At 35.4% G+C, this 15,677-nt stretch overlaps 1 protein-coding gene across 1 annotated transcript in view; it reads left to right on the top strand.

Moving 5' to 3' along the window:
• The window catches only part of LOC124371395 (transferrin-like), a 38,770-nt gene extending 23,521 nt beyond the window's left edge, over positions 1-15,249 (top strand). Inside the window, exons 3-10 of the mRNA XM_046829725.1 lie at positions 2,477-2,613; positions 4,284-4,426; positions 5,842-5,986; positions 8,636-8,793; positions 9,091-9,215; positions 10,879-11,031; positions 12,112-12,206; positions 15,157-15,249. Of these exons, the coding sequence (XP_046685681.1) occupies positions 2,477-2,613; positions 4,284-4,426; positions 5,842-5,986; positions 8,636-8,793; positions 9,091-9,215; positions 10,879-11,017 (847 nt within the window). The 3' untranslated portion in view covers positions 11,018-11,031; positions 12,112-12,206; positions 15,157-15,249. The remainder of the gene's footprint in view (positions 1-2,476; positions 2,614-4,283; positions 4,427-5,841; positions 5,987-8,635; positions 8,794-9,090; positions 9,216-10,878; positions 11,032-12,111; positions 12,207-15,156) is intronic.
• The last annotated feature ends 428 nt before the right edge of the window (positions 15,250-15,677 follow it).

The following is a 15,677-nucleotide window of genomic DNA, read 5'->3' as shown; positions in this document are numbered from 1 at the left end:
TCTACATCTTGGAAACAACTCTGTTTTGTATGTCTAAATGTGCCATAACGAATGGCCGAGACATACATGCATATGAGACTAGAGGCAGAGATAACTACCGAACTGGTAGACACAGAACGGTGGTTTATGAACGCTTGCCTTCACAGGCAGGTGTTCATTCCGTCAACAAATTACCAAATTCAATAAAAAACGCTCCAACGCCCAAGGTGTTATAATCTTGTTTGAAACGCTCTTTAGTGTCACAAGCATTTTATAATGTAGACGAGTTTTTAGCATATGATTGGGAGACCACCAATTAAAAAGACTGACTGAATCCGTCGCTGGAAGTGGGAATCATTGGCGAATGAATGGATGTATGTAAATTTGTAAATTGTATGTCTGAATGAGATCACTATTGTGGGGTGTATGACAAAATTCTAGCAAGTAAAAAGTTGACTTTTGCCATGCGTTATAGAATGTTCCGGCAATAAAAATCTGATTTGATTATGCTCCATAGAATATAATGAGTACGGGGTTAAAATAATAAAACAATGTTACATTCAGTCTTGTAATAAATGTTTAAATTTTTTAAGAAACTCTTAATCTATATTAGGTTGGTACAAGTTGGTATCACTCAGAGAGCTGGCAAAACTTTTCTCCTGTCTGTCTGTATATGGGATATCTGGAGAGCTAACTGAACCAAGAGTCTATGTAGACTTGAAATTTTCACTTGAAGTAAGGTTCGTTGAAGGTGCTCATCTTCTTATTGGATTTGGCACAGCGTAAGCAAAACGTATCACTCAGGGGTATACCTTTTTTAGCCATTACAGTTTGAAAATGTTGTACAGCCACCATCTTAGAGCCTGATATGATATTAGGTCTATCCTGAATTTGTCTTTTTTTAAATATTAGACTAAAAAAATATGCAAATTTTGAACTTTACGGTATATCTTTAGTTAGATCAAAAATATATTTTTTTTACCAATAAACACAATGAGACAGACAGTATCAGCAAGCAAGATAAGACTATACTTCATAACACAAAATTGAGTGGACTTAAACATCATTTGGTGACGGTTAGAGAGAGAGAGAAACTTTATTTTACAATTATCAAAATTGAAAATGGTGTCATACAATACAAATTGGGTAGTTTAATACAGATATTTCATGGAAAGTTGTTTGGCCAGTCCATATACTCTGCTATACTGTAAAAAAGGTCTTTGAAGAAGCCAATCCTGAAGATGTGCTCTGAAACTCCTTGATTCAGTTGTCTTCATTTCAGCAGGCAGTCTATTGTAAAATTTAGTACCAGCGTATGTAGGCTTCTTTTCAAATCTTCCAGTCCTGTGAGCAAGCAGATTGAAGTCATTTACATGCCTAGTACCATAAGAATGGAAGTGTCCATTCCGTACAAGGCCTTTTGAATTAGCTAGGCAGATAGTTTCCAATAGATAAATGCCCACTACAGTTAATATGTTACCCTTGAAGGTGTCTCTGCAGCTTTCCCTTTTTTTTCTAGACCATGCAGCAACCTCACAGCCTGCTTCTGCATAATCAGCACTCGCTCAAGGTGGCTGTGTGACGAGGCTCCCCAAAGCACGATGCCATACCTTAAGTGTCCCTCAAAGAGTGCATGATAGCTAGTCTTGGCTGCCTGAGGTGAGGCTATAGTCAACATCCGTCTCAAGACAAAAAGTGAGCTGCTCAGCTTGCTGCATAATTGGTCAATATGATTTGCCCAGAAAATATGGTTGTCCAGTATGACTCCTAGATGCTTAGTTTGACTTAGCACATTGTAAATTAGGAAGAGGTATTCAACATCATGTCAATAATTTAAACATACCTACTACTGTACCTACTATAATGGTGGGCACCTTTTCTTAATTCCAATAAAATACTTTTCTGGTTGATACAGAGTTATCTTGAATGAATGAAGAGGTAAAAGAGATGAAAGAATGAAAGAGGTGTGATTGTAAAGATTGTAAGTCTGTATGTGTATTATAGTATGAATGACAGAAACTTTAGGATATCATTATTAATTGACGTTTGTCATATGATGTGATTATTGTGTCAGCAATAAAACAGATTTGATTTGATCTTCAGTTCTAAGATGTAAATGTTTAACAAGTGTGTTCAAATTTTTAAAGTAAAAATGTACAAGTATGAGAGTATTCAAAAAAAGATGTTTATGAACATTCTAAATATTGGTATAATTTACTTTATCAGCTTTGGCAACATTTTTGAAATTTGTAATATTTATGAGCTTTTAAAGAACAAGATCTCTGCTCCTATCCTTATACTTGATAAAAATACATTTTTTAATCTATTTACATTTTGCAGTGGACCGAGTAAAGAGTACAAAAAGATTAAGTTTTATAAAATCTGTATCTTAAAATTTTTTTAGTTAACTAGTTTTACACTTGATGAAGATTTTTCATATAGCTACATTTTAAAATAGTAATATATTTCTTAAATAATTTTAAAATGTACTTCACAGGCTCGACTGCATGAAGAAAGTCAGTTTGAATGAAGCAGACTTTGCAGTATTTGAAGCTGAAGATCTGTTGATTAGTGCGGATGATGTGCACTTAACAGACGTTCTGATCACTCATAGGATTCACGCTTCTGAACAAAGTAAGAAAATTAATTTTGTTTGTAAAATAATTTTATTGTATTAGTCGGATCGTTGGTAAACCTGTCTGACCACCCAATGTATCCCTGCACGTATTGTTGGGATCAGCTGTTACAAAATACTCCATCCATTTTTTAATAAAAGGGATTTTTTATTCTAATAACTGTAGGGTTGGTAAACTTGTAAGGTTTTATGATCACCTGTTTAACAATGTGTAAATATATACAAATATCAGGTGATCAATCAGGGTTACCAACCATCCGACTAATAGAATTACAATTTCTCTTCAAATGACCATAAAAAAAATGGGTTTTCACTATTTATTTCATGAAAACCACAAGGAATGTATAAAATATATGGTATTTTTGAAATTAGGAAAAAAATTTACTTTCTTTTAATTCAATAAAAAATAGGTTGTTGCATTAAAAATATTTACTCACACCCGACACCCCATGCTTGCTGGTCTTAAAAATGTTCATTATATTATTTATGAACTATAAGAAATTTCATGCAGATTTCATGTAAAAAACATTACAATATAAGTACTAATAAGAGAACTGTGACAGATTTTGAACAAAAACAGTTTTTAGAGCGCAGCGAGTGAACCACGCAACCAATAATTATCTTGATTTATTTGTTTATCTTGTTATTACGCACAACTTTGGGCATTTAATCTTTGCTGCTTCTCTAATGGTCTACAAGATCCCTTCAGTGTGCATAAAGTTTGGAACACATAGTATATTGCAATTGAACATAAAAGTGAACCTTTTGGATTTGGATGTACGTGATTATACTCTACTAATAGATACTTTGAATTTGATGTACTACTCGACCTATGCTCTCATTTAAGATTTCCTTCTGATTCCTTGCACAAAAAGGACAGACAAAAAAATCCCCCCCCCCATGACATGACAAAAAATGGTAGTTACTTCAAAAAGTAGATTCATAGGTGCAGTAATGATGTACCAAGTTTTATTGATTTACCTGTAATCATTCAGAAATTATTAAGCCCGTGCGGGACTTTATTAACAACCCTATATATATATATATATATATATATATATATATATATATATGTATATATATATATATATATATATATATATATATAATTTTATTCTGTGTATGTTTTAAAAGTGTACTTGACAAAGAAGTTGTTAATTAACTGCTCTAAGGGACTATTATATATGTATATATGTGTGTATGTATATATATATATATATATATATATATATATATATATATATTATTATTATTATTTACAGATTTGGTCTTTTTCACTAAAGATATGTCATTTTTAGCTAAATATTTATCGATTAGATTCTTCTAATCGTAAACTGTTTTATTTTTTAAACTAAATCTTGCTGGAAGTAATCTTAATTTAAACATTTTGGATTTTCTATTATATTTTTATTCAATGATTATCACTATTCAAAAATTTACATCATTTATCAGCAAACGTCAGCACTGTCCAACACAGGGTGTAGTTAACAAGCTAGTGTATTAACCTGAGGTGTAAAAGTTTATTTACATGCTTTATTTACATTCAAGATGATCATCAAATAAAAGACTAAAAAAAACTAAATAAATTTTGATTAGGTACATTTTGTAAAGTTATAGATAGTAAATAGTTAAAAATGGAAAACTATTTAGCGATATTAAACTTTTCCAGAGAAATGGGAGTATGGAGTCGTAGCAGTGGTGTCCAACAAAGCTAACATATCACAGCTGTCTGATCTGAAGGGTAAAAGGTTGTGTCATCCAGGCAACAACCCGTTCTCCGCCAACTATGACTGGAGTGAGGTGTTCTCATTGGTGAGTGAATCTCAGTATCACTAGTTGGGTCCTCATAATACTTCCTGGTTTGTTCCAAGATTTCCTTGTTGTCCCACAACTTACCCCATCTGCACCAGGCAAACTCTACTATACTGTAACTTATTCAATCCAACCCAGCAGGGATCACTTCTGGCTGGTTTATACCTTCCAGTTGAACCCACCACTGGGCACAGCAAAAACCGATGTGTCGCTTAAATCTGAGCAACCTTATGGATGTCCAGGAGCGGCACATCACTAACCGCAAGTGTCGAGATTCTGGGGTGCAAGGGCAATCGATAGGTCTAGTCTACTGCGGGAGATGACTATTGGAGTTGGAGGGGTTCCTTCCTTAAGTATCAAATGTTATTGCTAGCCTCAACAAGGGTGTGCCATCCCCTGCCTGCTTTAACTGGAGAGGCTGGTTCAGAGCTGGCCTCCCTTCTTCTGGGGGGACATGAGCTTGAGATTAGTGCCCTAATTCATCCTCATGGATCTCGATAGGAGGCGGCCCCTATCCCCTAACCTTACCCATCCTGAATATTCTGTCACTTCAGAAAGCCGCACTAAGGTTCTTATAGGACTAAGTGCAATTTATAAGCTTCTTGTCCCAAGAGAATAAAAAAGAAACTTACTGGTTAACAGTAGGAGTTATAGTATTATTACTGAAACTATAGCAGTATTTATAACTAATATTTGAACTATTTGATGATGTTAATATTAAAATTCTATACACAGTTCAAGATTATAGTAAATTGTATATTTTGTATCAACTTTATAATCAATATCTGTGCAATTTTTACTGTAGAGAAGATGTTCTTCGACTTTTTGAGCATTCCGTAATGGTGACAGTTAGTAATAACGTTCTCCAGGATGAATGTTCTGAAATGATAGGGGTTAACACACTCAGCGCCATGTGAAGATTCATGATTATGATGTTTACACTTACTGTTAAGTAACATAGACTGCTGGGACTGAAAGTGTTACAGACGTAGCAATACAGGTTAAGTTAAAGTAGCATACAAAATGTGAAATACATAACAAAAAATTTAATGGTATTTTATAGCAATACAGGACAAGCTAAAGTACCCTAAACAATGTTAAACACACAACAAATAATTTAATTTAAATTGTCATTTGACAGTTCTTTGAATCACACATTAGTTGCTTATTTAAAAACATGCAAAGAACCAGAAACTAAATATTAACTGAATATGAAATGTGTTGGTTCTGTGGTGTAGTGCTCACCATACGAGATCCAGGTCCAATTTCCAGCAGAGCAATTACTTTTGTGAATTAGTTTGATTAAAATTTAATTTTGTCGTTTATAAACACTTAATGATACAATATTATGAAATATAACTTGTTTGCACTATACATTACGTTTTAATGTACTTAATTTTTCTTTTGTATTACAGTATTTTGAGAATCGTGTTGCTCCCCAACTCTGCGACAAGGGGGTCTCAGTTGAAGAAAATCGCATTAAAGCCTTAGCAGAGTTCTTCGGAGAATCTTGCAAAGCTGGAGTGTGGGCTGCAGACCCTGAGATCGATGCTCAACTTAGTAAGTTATCGTTTATGTGTATAAGCTAGTAGGTTAGACTAGACACAGTATGAATACTTGACTACTGTCAATACCGCTGGAGTATGGCTACTGTCAATACCACTGGAGTATGACTACTGTCAATACCACTGGAGTATGGCTACTGTCAATACCACTGGAGTATGACTACTGTCAATACCACTGGAGTATGACTACTGTCAATACCACTGGAGTATGGCTACTGTCAATACCACTGGAGTATGACTACTGTCAATACCACTGGAGTATGACTACTGTCAATACCACTGGAGTATGACTACTGTCAATACCACTGGAGTATAGCTACTGTCAATACCACTGGAGTATGGCTAAGCTCACTATACTCTCACTATACTGGGTGAAGAATCTAAAGCGAATTTCCACAACAATTATTTGTGGGGTGAGAACATATGAGATATTGATAAACCCTATGTACTGATTATCATATATTTATCAATAGTGGCCAAAATATATATATATATATATATATATATATAAATGAATGTTTGTGTGTTTGCCCTTTATGGAATCGTAAACTATTTAACTGATCATTACGAAAAGTTTTATGTGTATGTATTTTTCCACGTAGAAGGTTTATATGCTATGCCCATTGGTGTAACTCTCCACCAGGCAGCGCTCAAATCAAAATCAAATCAAATTATTTATTGCCATTGATCACATTTGCATACATGAAATAGGCATTGTCATAAATTTAAAATACTAAAATATAGAAGCACAGTAATAAAATACATCATCATAATTTAAAATTATAAAATATGAAATATGAAAGTACCAATTATGCAATAATCATATAAGAGCTCTGCATAAGACAAGACAATGTAGAATCAACAGAAACATTAAATCTACTTCACAGTTGAGAAATTCAGCTAATGTATAAAATGGATTACTCAAAACAGCCAATTCATTAGCTTACTTTTAAACACAGTAAGAGATACTGCTTGCGCAGACTCATCTAATTTGTTAAAAAGTTTACACAATTTATCTTATGAGATAAACCAATTTTAGTTAATCTATGCTGAGGAATATTGAGCTTAAACTTATTTCTTGTATTATGTACATGTATGTCTTGCCTGGTGAGGAAATAAGTGTAGGTTAGATTTTGTGTATACTAATTACCTGAAAAATATAAAGATTTGATAACGGTTAATATCCCCAAATGAACAAAAAGTGGTTGGCAATGATCAAAAGGACCTGCTCTACAAATAGTTCTTATAACTCTCTTTTGAATCAACAAAAGATCTCTCACAGATGTTGCATGACCCCAAAGGATCAGACCATAAGAAATATGGGGACTGAAACAAACCAAAATATGCTGTTCTTAAATATTCTGGTGTTGCTCTCTACTGTCTGTCCGACTGCCTGGGTGACATCGCTTGGTCCATGACTGATAAATACACTGATAAGCATTGGCCTGTTGCAGAGAGTCGGTACAAGAGCATGTGCGGTCTGTGTGATGTGCCCAGTGTGTGCTCTCAGAGAGACAAGTACTGGGGCCGACAAGGTGCTCTCTACTGTCTGTCCGACTGCCTGGGTGACATTCGCTTGGTCCATGCTGATATATACACGGATAAGCATTGCCTGTTGCAGAGAGTCGGTACAAGAGCATGTGCGGTCTGTGTGATGTGCCAGTGTGTGCTCTCAGAGAGACAAGTACTGGGGCCGACAAGGTGCTCTCTACTGTCTGTCGACTGCCTGAGTGACATCGCTTGGTCCATGCTGATATATACACTGATAAGCATTGCCTGTTGGCAGAGAGTCGGTACAAGAGCATGTAGCGGTCTGTGTGATGTGCCCAGTGTGTGCTCTCAGAGAGACAAGTACTGGGGCCGACAAGGTGCTCTCTACTGTCTGTCCGACTGCCGGGGTGACATCGCTTGGTCCATGATGATATATACACTGATGAGCATTGCTGTTGCAGAGAGTCGGTACAAGAGCCATGTGCGAGTCTGTGTGATGTGCCCAGTGTGTGCTCTCAGAGAGACAAGTACTGGGGCCGACAAGGTGCTCTCTACTGTCTGTCCGACTGCCTGGGTGACATCGCTTGGTCCATGCTGTTAAATACACTGATAAGCATTGCCTGTTGCAGAGAGTCGATACAAGAGCATGTGCGGTCTGTGTGATGTGCCAGTGTGTGCTCTCAGAGAGAGACAAGTACTGGGGCCGACAAGGTGCTCTCTACTGTCTGTCTGCCTGCGACAATGCCTGGGTGACATCGCTTGGTCCATGCTGATATATACACTGATAAGCATTGCCTGTTGCAGAGAGTCGGTATCAAGAGCATGTGCGGTCTGTGTGATGTGCCCAGTGTGTGCTCCAGAGAGACAAGTACTGGGGAGACAAGTTACTGGGGCCGACAAGGTGCTCTCTACTGTCTGTCCGACTGGCCTGGGTGACATCGCTTGGTTCATGCTGATAAATACACTGATAAGCATTGCCTGTTGCAGAGAGTCGATACAAGAGCATGTGCGGTCTGTGTGATGTGCCCAGTGTGTGCTCTCAGAGAGACAAGTACTGGGGCGACAAGGTGCTCTCTACTGTCTGTCCGACTGCCTGGGGGTGACATCGCTTGGTCCATGCTGATATATACACTGATAGCATTGCCTGTTGCAGAGAGTCGGTACAAGAGCATGTGCGGTCTGTGTGATGTGCCCAGTGTGTGCTCTCAGAGAGACAAGTACTGGGGCCGACAAGGTGCTCTCTACTGTCTGTCCGACTGCCTGGGTGACATCGCTTGGTCCATGCTGAAAGATGCAAAACTACACTTCAGTGTAAGTCTTATTATTTTAGGTTATCCTTAAAAAAGAAATGAATAGAAAGAGTGTACGCGATAAATAAATAACTTTACCACATTTGAAAATCCATCCAATAAATATGCTGACATGTTTGGAATATTTATATCGTAGGACCTTAACATCATTACTATTAAAATATATATTTTAATTATGAGTGACCATTAAACCATCTAGAACAGAACTTACATTGTAAATGTTTCAAACATTTTAAACAAGTACATTAGTCCAAATGGATTGGATTGTCATCCTGATCCTGGATGTATTTCTGTGCAGCAAGTCGGAGTCTCTGTGTGTGAAGATGTCAGTCTGCTATGTCCTGATGGCTCCACGAAACCTTTGAATTCGTCAGATCCTTGCGTGTGGGTGACAAGACCTGTACCTGTCATTGCTGCAAAAAGGTACCTATAAATCCAATATCCGACCAAATTTTTATTCAAACAATTATCTAATGCAGATTGTTTGTTTAATATGTGTTAAGAAATTTGATGAAAACTTGTCTTAAAATTTGTATAATAAATTATGAAATGCTATTTTATTGGTTTCTTAAAATTTAAGTTCTCATTTAAATGAAAAGTATTTCACTGTCCAACAAAGCATAAGTCCTCTGCTTTTAACTTTTATTTAGCCTGCTCCAATAGTATTAACTATTTAAGATTGTATTGGACATGGGAACGTGTCTTGGCAGTAGAATTGTGGCAGGATCAAACTTTGCAACCCTTTTCAGTTATAAATTCTTGATGCTAACTACTAATTCAACCCAGCACAAGCTATGCAATATTTCATTCTATTATTCAATTTTTTTTAGTCTGTGATTTTAAATGTTTTTATAATTTTAATACTAAAATAAAAATATTTTTTATGTACTATATTTTATAGAATAAAGAAATTATATGGTGCATAATAAATTGTTTGATGACGTTTTACTCAATAGAATGTTTACTTTAAGACACCGCCTTATTTTTCAGCTCCCAGATCTTAAACTCTATCTTTCACATTAATCCTATAAAGATTAGACTTCTTTTTAATTCAATTCAGGAAAAGTGTTTTAAAAACTAAAACTATTGTCTAGCATAAGTCTGATTTTTTTTCTAAAACCTAGTGAGGTTATGTAAAGCAGTTATGCGAAAACTGGCCCCATAATTATTTTTTCATATATCACTTAATACTGCATTAAAGATGACTTATAAATATTTTTTAAATCTTGTTTAAAAAAAACTGTTGGAAATGTTTTAATGTTTAGTAATATTTAATAACTAAAATATATTGTCCAATATAATTTGGTGTTTTAATACAATTTGAGAACTGGCCTCTGTAGTAGACAAATAGACAAATTCTTTATTTACCTATTGGTGATATGGTGTGTTGTCTTCTCCAATTAACTGTTGTATCATTTTAAAATGTATGGCTTGATAAATATACAAATTTTAATAATGTAAACACTCTCCTCACATTCAGTTACCCAAATTGTAAAAGTGTAAACAATCTTTAAGTTCAGTCATCCCAATTTAAAAGTGTAAACACTTTCTTCACATTCAATCATCCAAATTCTTCTTTGCAGAATGGCTCTCTTTTAAATGTATCTTTTCCAAAACCCCATAACTTATCCATTATATATCTTGCTGCCCTTCTCTACACTCCTAAACTTAATATTTTTCTTCTAAACTAGAATAAAAGAAATAAAATCCGAATAATTGTCAGATTATATCGAAATATTAAATTAAAAATACGTTTCTATGTTACAATCAAACTATATCACTCATCAGTGTTACAAATTTTCTTGATTTAGAAATGAATGTATTTAATTTTTGAGTGCAAAAATAGTACATTTATTTGTTTAGTATACAAATTATCATGTATGATTTTCTTTTTATTTTTAATAAAATATCTGCTGGATTCCTTCAGTATTTATACACTTCTCTGCTTGCTAAATCATTGTAGTTAACTTATTTTGACTAATCATTTTTTTGTTTTTACAACTGATATTTAAACATTAGTCATTCCATTCACACGAAGTTAAGAAATCTATCGTGTAAACATGAGTAACATTTGTAATGTTTCCAGAGCAAAAGCTGAAGACATTCAGAAAACGTTGAAGCAAGTCCTGGCAATGCCTGACACTCCTGATGACTTCATAAGATTGTTGGAGTCAAATGTGATGGTCCCACCGTTGGAACTGACACCCTCTTTTGACACCGAATGACTATTTAGCAAGCGGTAAGCACTAGCTTCTTGTGCGATATGTTGTTTATTATTGATATTCTCACCATTAACCATCATTTTGAAGCGATACTTCCTACAGCTGTACCAAGAACGTAGCCAGAAAAAAATTTTAAGGCGATCGAGACGACTAATATTTTCCCGTAGTGGACAGAAAGTAACGAAATTGCAGTAAACTGCTCATAATGTAATAATGTAAACTTTATCTTCACATTCAGTCATCCAGATTGTGCCTTAAATGCCTTAAATAAAGGCATATTTCATTTCAGATTGTAAAAGTGTAAAACACTCTCTCTACATTCAGTCATCCAAATTGTAAAAGTGTAAAGGCTCTCTTTAAATTCAATCATCCGAATTGTAAAAGTGTAAACACTCTCTCTACATTCAGTCATCCAAATTGTAAAAGTGTAAAGGCTCTCTTTACATTCAGTCATCTGAATTGTAAAAAGTGTAAACACTCTCTCTACATTCAGTCATCCAAATTGTAAAAATGTAAAGGCTCTCTTTAAATTCAATCATCCAAATTGTAAAAGTGTAAACACTCTCTTTCACATCCCATCATATTGAAAACGATCTTTCAGCAGTACATGTAAGTAATATTGAAGTATTTAAATAATAATAATTGTTTGCTAAAAAAGTCATTAAAAACATTTTGGAAGTCCAAATCCCTTGGCTACGTCCTTGATAATATTTTATAATTTCCTTACGTACAATTTTTTTTCTTCAAATTACAAGCCTGTAAAGAATTTCTTACTACCTAACATGATAAAATAACCTACTTGTAATAATTTTGACCTTCATCTACCAAATGAATATTAGACGTGTGTGAAATGTTTGCGAGTAATGTAATCCCAAATGTTAACTTTAAACATATTGTTTATTTATTTTACTAGAAAAAAAACTAAATCCTGTTTTAGACTTTACTTCCACAGAACTAATAAAAACATGAGAATAGTGTTCTGTTCTATTGGAGAAGATTCTACTATTTAATGTTTAATTTTTACGTTCATAATAAAACGATTTTTCTATTGCATTTCAATTAATGTATAACAAACTGAAAACGTTTTATCCTGACAGCTCCTGGATACCTGAGTGCCAACGCCATGTCAATATGTGGCCAGGGCGCACGAGCCGTCAGTGTTTGCGTCAGCACTTTACAGGATAAGATTAAGGTAATTCATCCAACATTTACTTTATTTACAGGTTATTTTGCATTTCCCTTACTTAATTGTTAATTGCACTTGTTAAGCACATTATAGACCAGGGGCGTATAGTAGGGGGGATAAGGGGGATGGAACCCACCCAAAAGCCCTAAAAATGTATTAAATATATGTATTAGATCAATCCAATTTGTTTGAAATACAGTAGTTAAATGTTTTTACTTAGAATTAGGCTTAACTAGTTTATTTAAATTTATTCAACCAATAATCCCCACAATTTAAACAATTTTTACACAATTTTTTCTATAGAAACTCAATTTGCTTTTCTGGTAACAACCCATTAATATTCTAGGTATTTCTGGACTTAATTGAGGAACTGTTTTTTAGCTCAGATCATGCAACGCACAATTGTCATCAGAGAACCTTAGTTCATCAAGGACCATTATAGGATCTGCTCCCAAAAATATCATATGAAGAAAAATGCCCAACAGATTGAAAAGAAAAAATTCATTCGTTAGTTAAATAGTTGTGCCAATCTGATACAATAGTGCTGCATATGACTTACTTGCAACTGATAAGATACATTATCTCCATGTGTTTCCTGTGTTAGGAGACATGTTATTAGAAAAGTTAATTCAGTTTGTGCAGAAAAAGTAAGAACCACAATAATATTTTATTTTCATTATATAAATACATTTCTATCGTATTGAAGACTTTTATATTTTATACTAAGTTTTTCTTTTTATTGATTTCATGTGGCTAGAAAACTACCGAGGCACTAAAACTATTTGTGTGGCTCAGGATAAGGTTCAAGTCATTAATTTCAATTCATTTTAAACTATTAATACGAGACACACCTGCTGTTTGTGCACAAGTACAATTTTTGTATTTACGGCTATTTGCTCAAAACTTTTATAAACAGTTATACAAACAATAAAAATTGACAAAATCTTCTGTGTTTCTCTGTTAGTTCATTGTCTTTAACAAATACAGGTTTTATGGAAATAATTTTTCTAAGATAACAAACAAACATTTTAAATGTAAACGTTTCATCCCATACCACTACTACAATTTGTCACTGACTTATTCTTCTACCACTATAACACATATTAATTAAACATATTGATGAATAAACGGAATTGCGAGTAAATTTTTTTTATCATAAGCGTGTTAGCAAATTGCTTACATTAGTCAAAAACAACAGTTCATCATCATATATGATCATCAGCAAAATGTTTTACTCAAGGATGGAGATAGAAGATAAGGACAACATGAATGCTAAAACAATATGGAAAGAAAACACAAGGGCTGTTAAAAAAGTATCGGCCTTTTGTTAATTAAAAGTGCATTTATTAAACTAGAGCGACAAAACTTCTGATCCCCTTCAAAGTAGTCTCCTTGGTGATGCACACACTTCTCCCAGCCACTGTTCAAAACACTTCTGGAAGGCATCTTTTGGAATGCTCTTAAGCTCGGACGTCGTATTCTGTTTAATAATCTCTTCTCTTTCTTCAAATCGAATTCCTTTCAGGGCATTTTGAGCTTAGGAAATAGCCAGAAATCGCAGGGAGCCATATCAGGGGAGTAAGAAGCTTGGCGAACCAGAAGTGTGTTGTTTTATAAAGAAAACTCTAAATTAGATGTGCAGAGTGGGCAGGTACATTGTAATGATGGAGTTGCCAAGTTTTTGTTGCCATAGATTCAGTCGTTTGTGCCACACTGCATCATGTAAGCGAAGAAGAATCTTAAGATAGTCTTCTTTTGTGATGGTTTGGCCGCGTGGTACGTACTCATGATGTACCTCTCCACTGGAGTCAAAGAAGACCTTGTCTTGGCTGCAAACTTGCCATGCTATTTTTTGTCTTGGAGATGTTGGGTGTTAGCACTGCGATGATTGCATCTTGGTTTCCGGGTCGTATCCATAAATCCAGGATTCATCACCAGTGATCATTGTGTTCAGAAAGTCAGGGTTTTCACTACCAACATGACTTGTGCAATTTCAAGGCGAAGTTGTTTTTCATTTTCAGCAACTTCAAAACAAATTTTTTGGAAACTTCTCATTTTCAAATCCTGGGTTAAAATCTAATGTACTGACCCAATGTCGACTCCAATTTCTTCTGTTAGTTCTCAGTCTGTAAGACAACAGTCCTCGGTGAACAAAAATGGCACTTCTTCAATAACATTCTTATTCTGATGTCGATAGCCAGCCTGAACAAGATTCACTTTCCATTAATGTTTGACCATTTTTGAATCGATTGTACCACTTTTTTTTTATTCAAGTACTGCTCATAGCAGACTCTCTAAAAGCCTACTGAATCTTGCAAAATTTTTCCACTTGCGAATCATCAAGCTTTTGGCAAACTTTAATACAGTAACGTTGGTTAAATTTTTCTGTCATTTTTAACTTGAAAAAACCGCCAAGCACAACAGAGAGGTCTACATTACTAAGCTGATTGACAACAACTGAAGCTTTATCACAATATGAAACGGTGTATGCGCACGAATGACAGTCTCCTCCACATCCCTACTAAGCTTGACTGCCAGCACTTCATTTATATAAGCGGGAGGAGAGAAGATCCAATACTTTTTGAACAGCCCTCGTAATAATAAAAAATTGCAATGGGGGCAAGTAACATTTTAACATATTTATACATACCTCGTCTATCTGTATGGTGCAGACTGTCTCTTCTCTGTAGACAACTTCCAATAAATATTTCTGTTCTAGTGGGACTGGCTGTCTTCTGTAGCTCGAGTGTACGGGTTTGCAGCCATCACTCTCTCCTGTCTGTATGGTGCAGATTGTCTCTTCTCTGAATCCAACTTACAATAAATGTCACTGTTCTAGTGCGACTGGCTGTCTTCCGTAGCTCGAGTGTACAGGTTGCAGCCATCACTGTCCTGTCTGTATGGTGCAGATTGTCTCTTCTCTGAATCCAACTTACAATAAATGTCACTGTTCTAGTGCGACTGGCTGTCTTCCGTAGCTCGAGTGTACGGGTTGCAGCCATCACTGTCCTGTCTGTATGGTGCAGATTGTCTCTTCTCTGAATCCAACTTACAATAAATGTCACTGTTCTAGTGCGACTGGGTGTCTTCTGTAGCTCGAGTGTACGGGTTGCAGCCATCACTCTCCTGTCTGTATGGTGCAGATTGTCTCTTCTCTGATTCCAACTTACAATAAATGTCACTGTTCTAGTGCGACTGGCTGTCTTCCGTAGCTCGAGTGTACGGGTTGCCAGCCATCACTCTCCTGTCTGTATGGTGCAGATTGTTCTCTTCTCAGTAGCCAACTTCCAATAAATGTCACTGTTCTAGTGCGACTGGCTGTCTTCCGTAGCTCGAGTGTACGGGTTGCAGCCATCACTCTCCTGTCTGTATGGTGCAGATTGTCTCTTCTCTGAATCCAACTTACAATAAATGTCACTGTTCTAGTGCGACTGGCTGTCTTCCGTAGCTCGAGTGTACGGGTTGCAGCCGTCACTC

The sequence above is a fragment of the Homalodisca vitripennis genome, unplaced genomic scaffold (assembly GCF_021130785.1).
Source record: "Homalodisca vitripennis isolate AUS2020 unplaced genomic scaffold, UT_GWSS_2.1 ScUCBcl_1366;HRSCAF=4900, whole genome shotgun sequence".
Lineage (NCBI taxonomy): Eukaryota > Metazoa > Arthropoda > Insecta > Hemiptera > Cicadellidae > Homalodisca > Homalodisca vitripennis.
The sequence above is the reverse complement of the archived record's forward strand: the minus strand, read 5'-3'. Positions and strand labels throughout refer to the sequence as shown.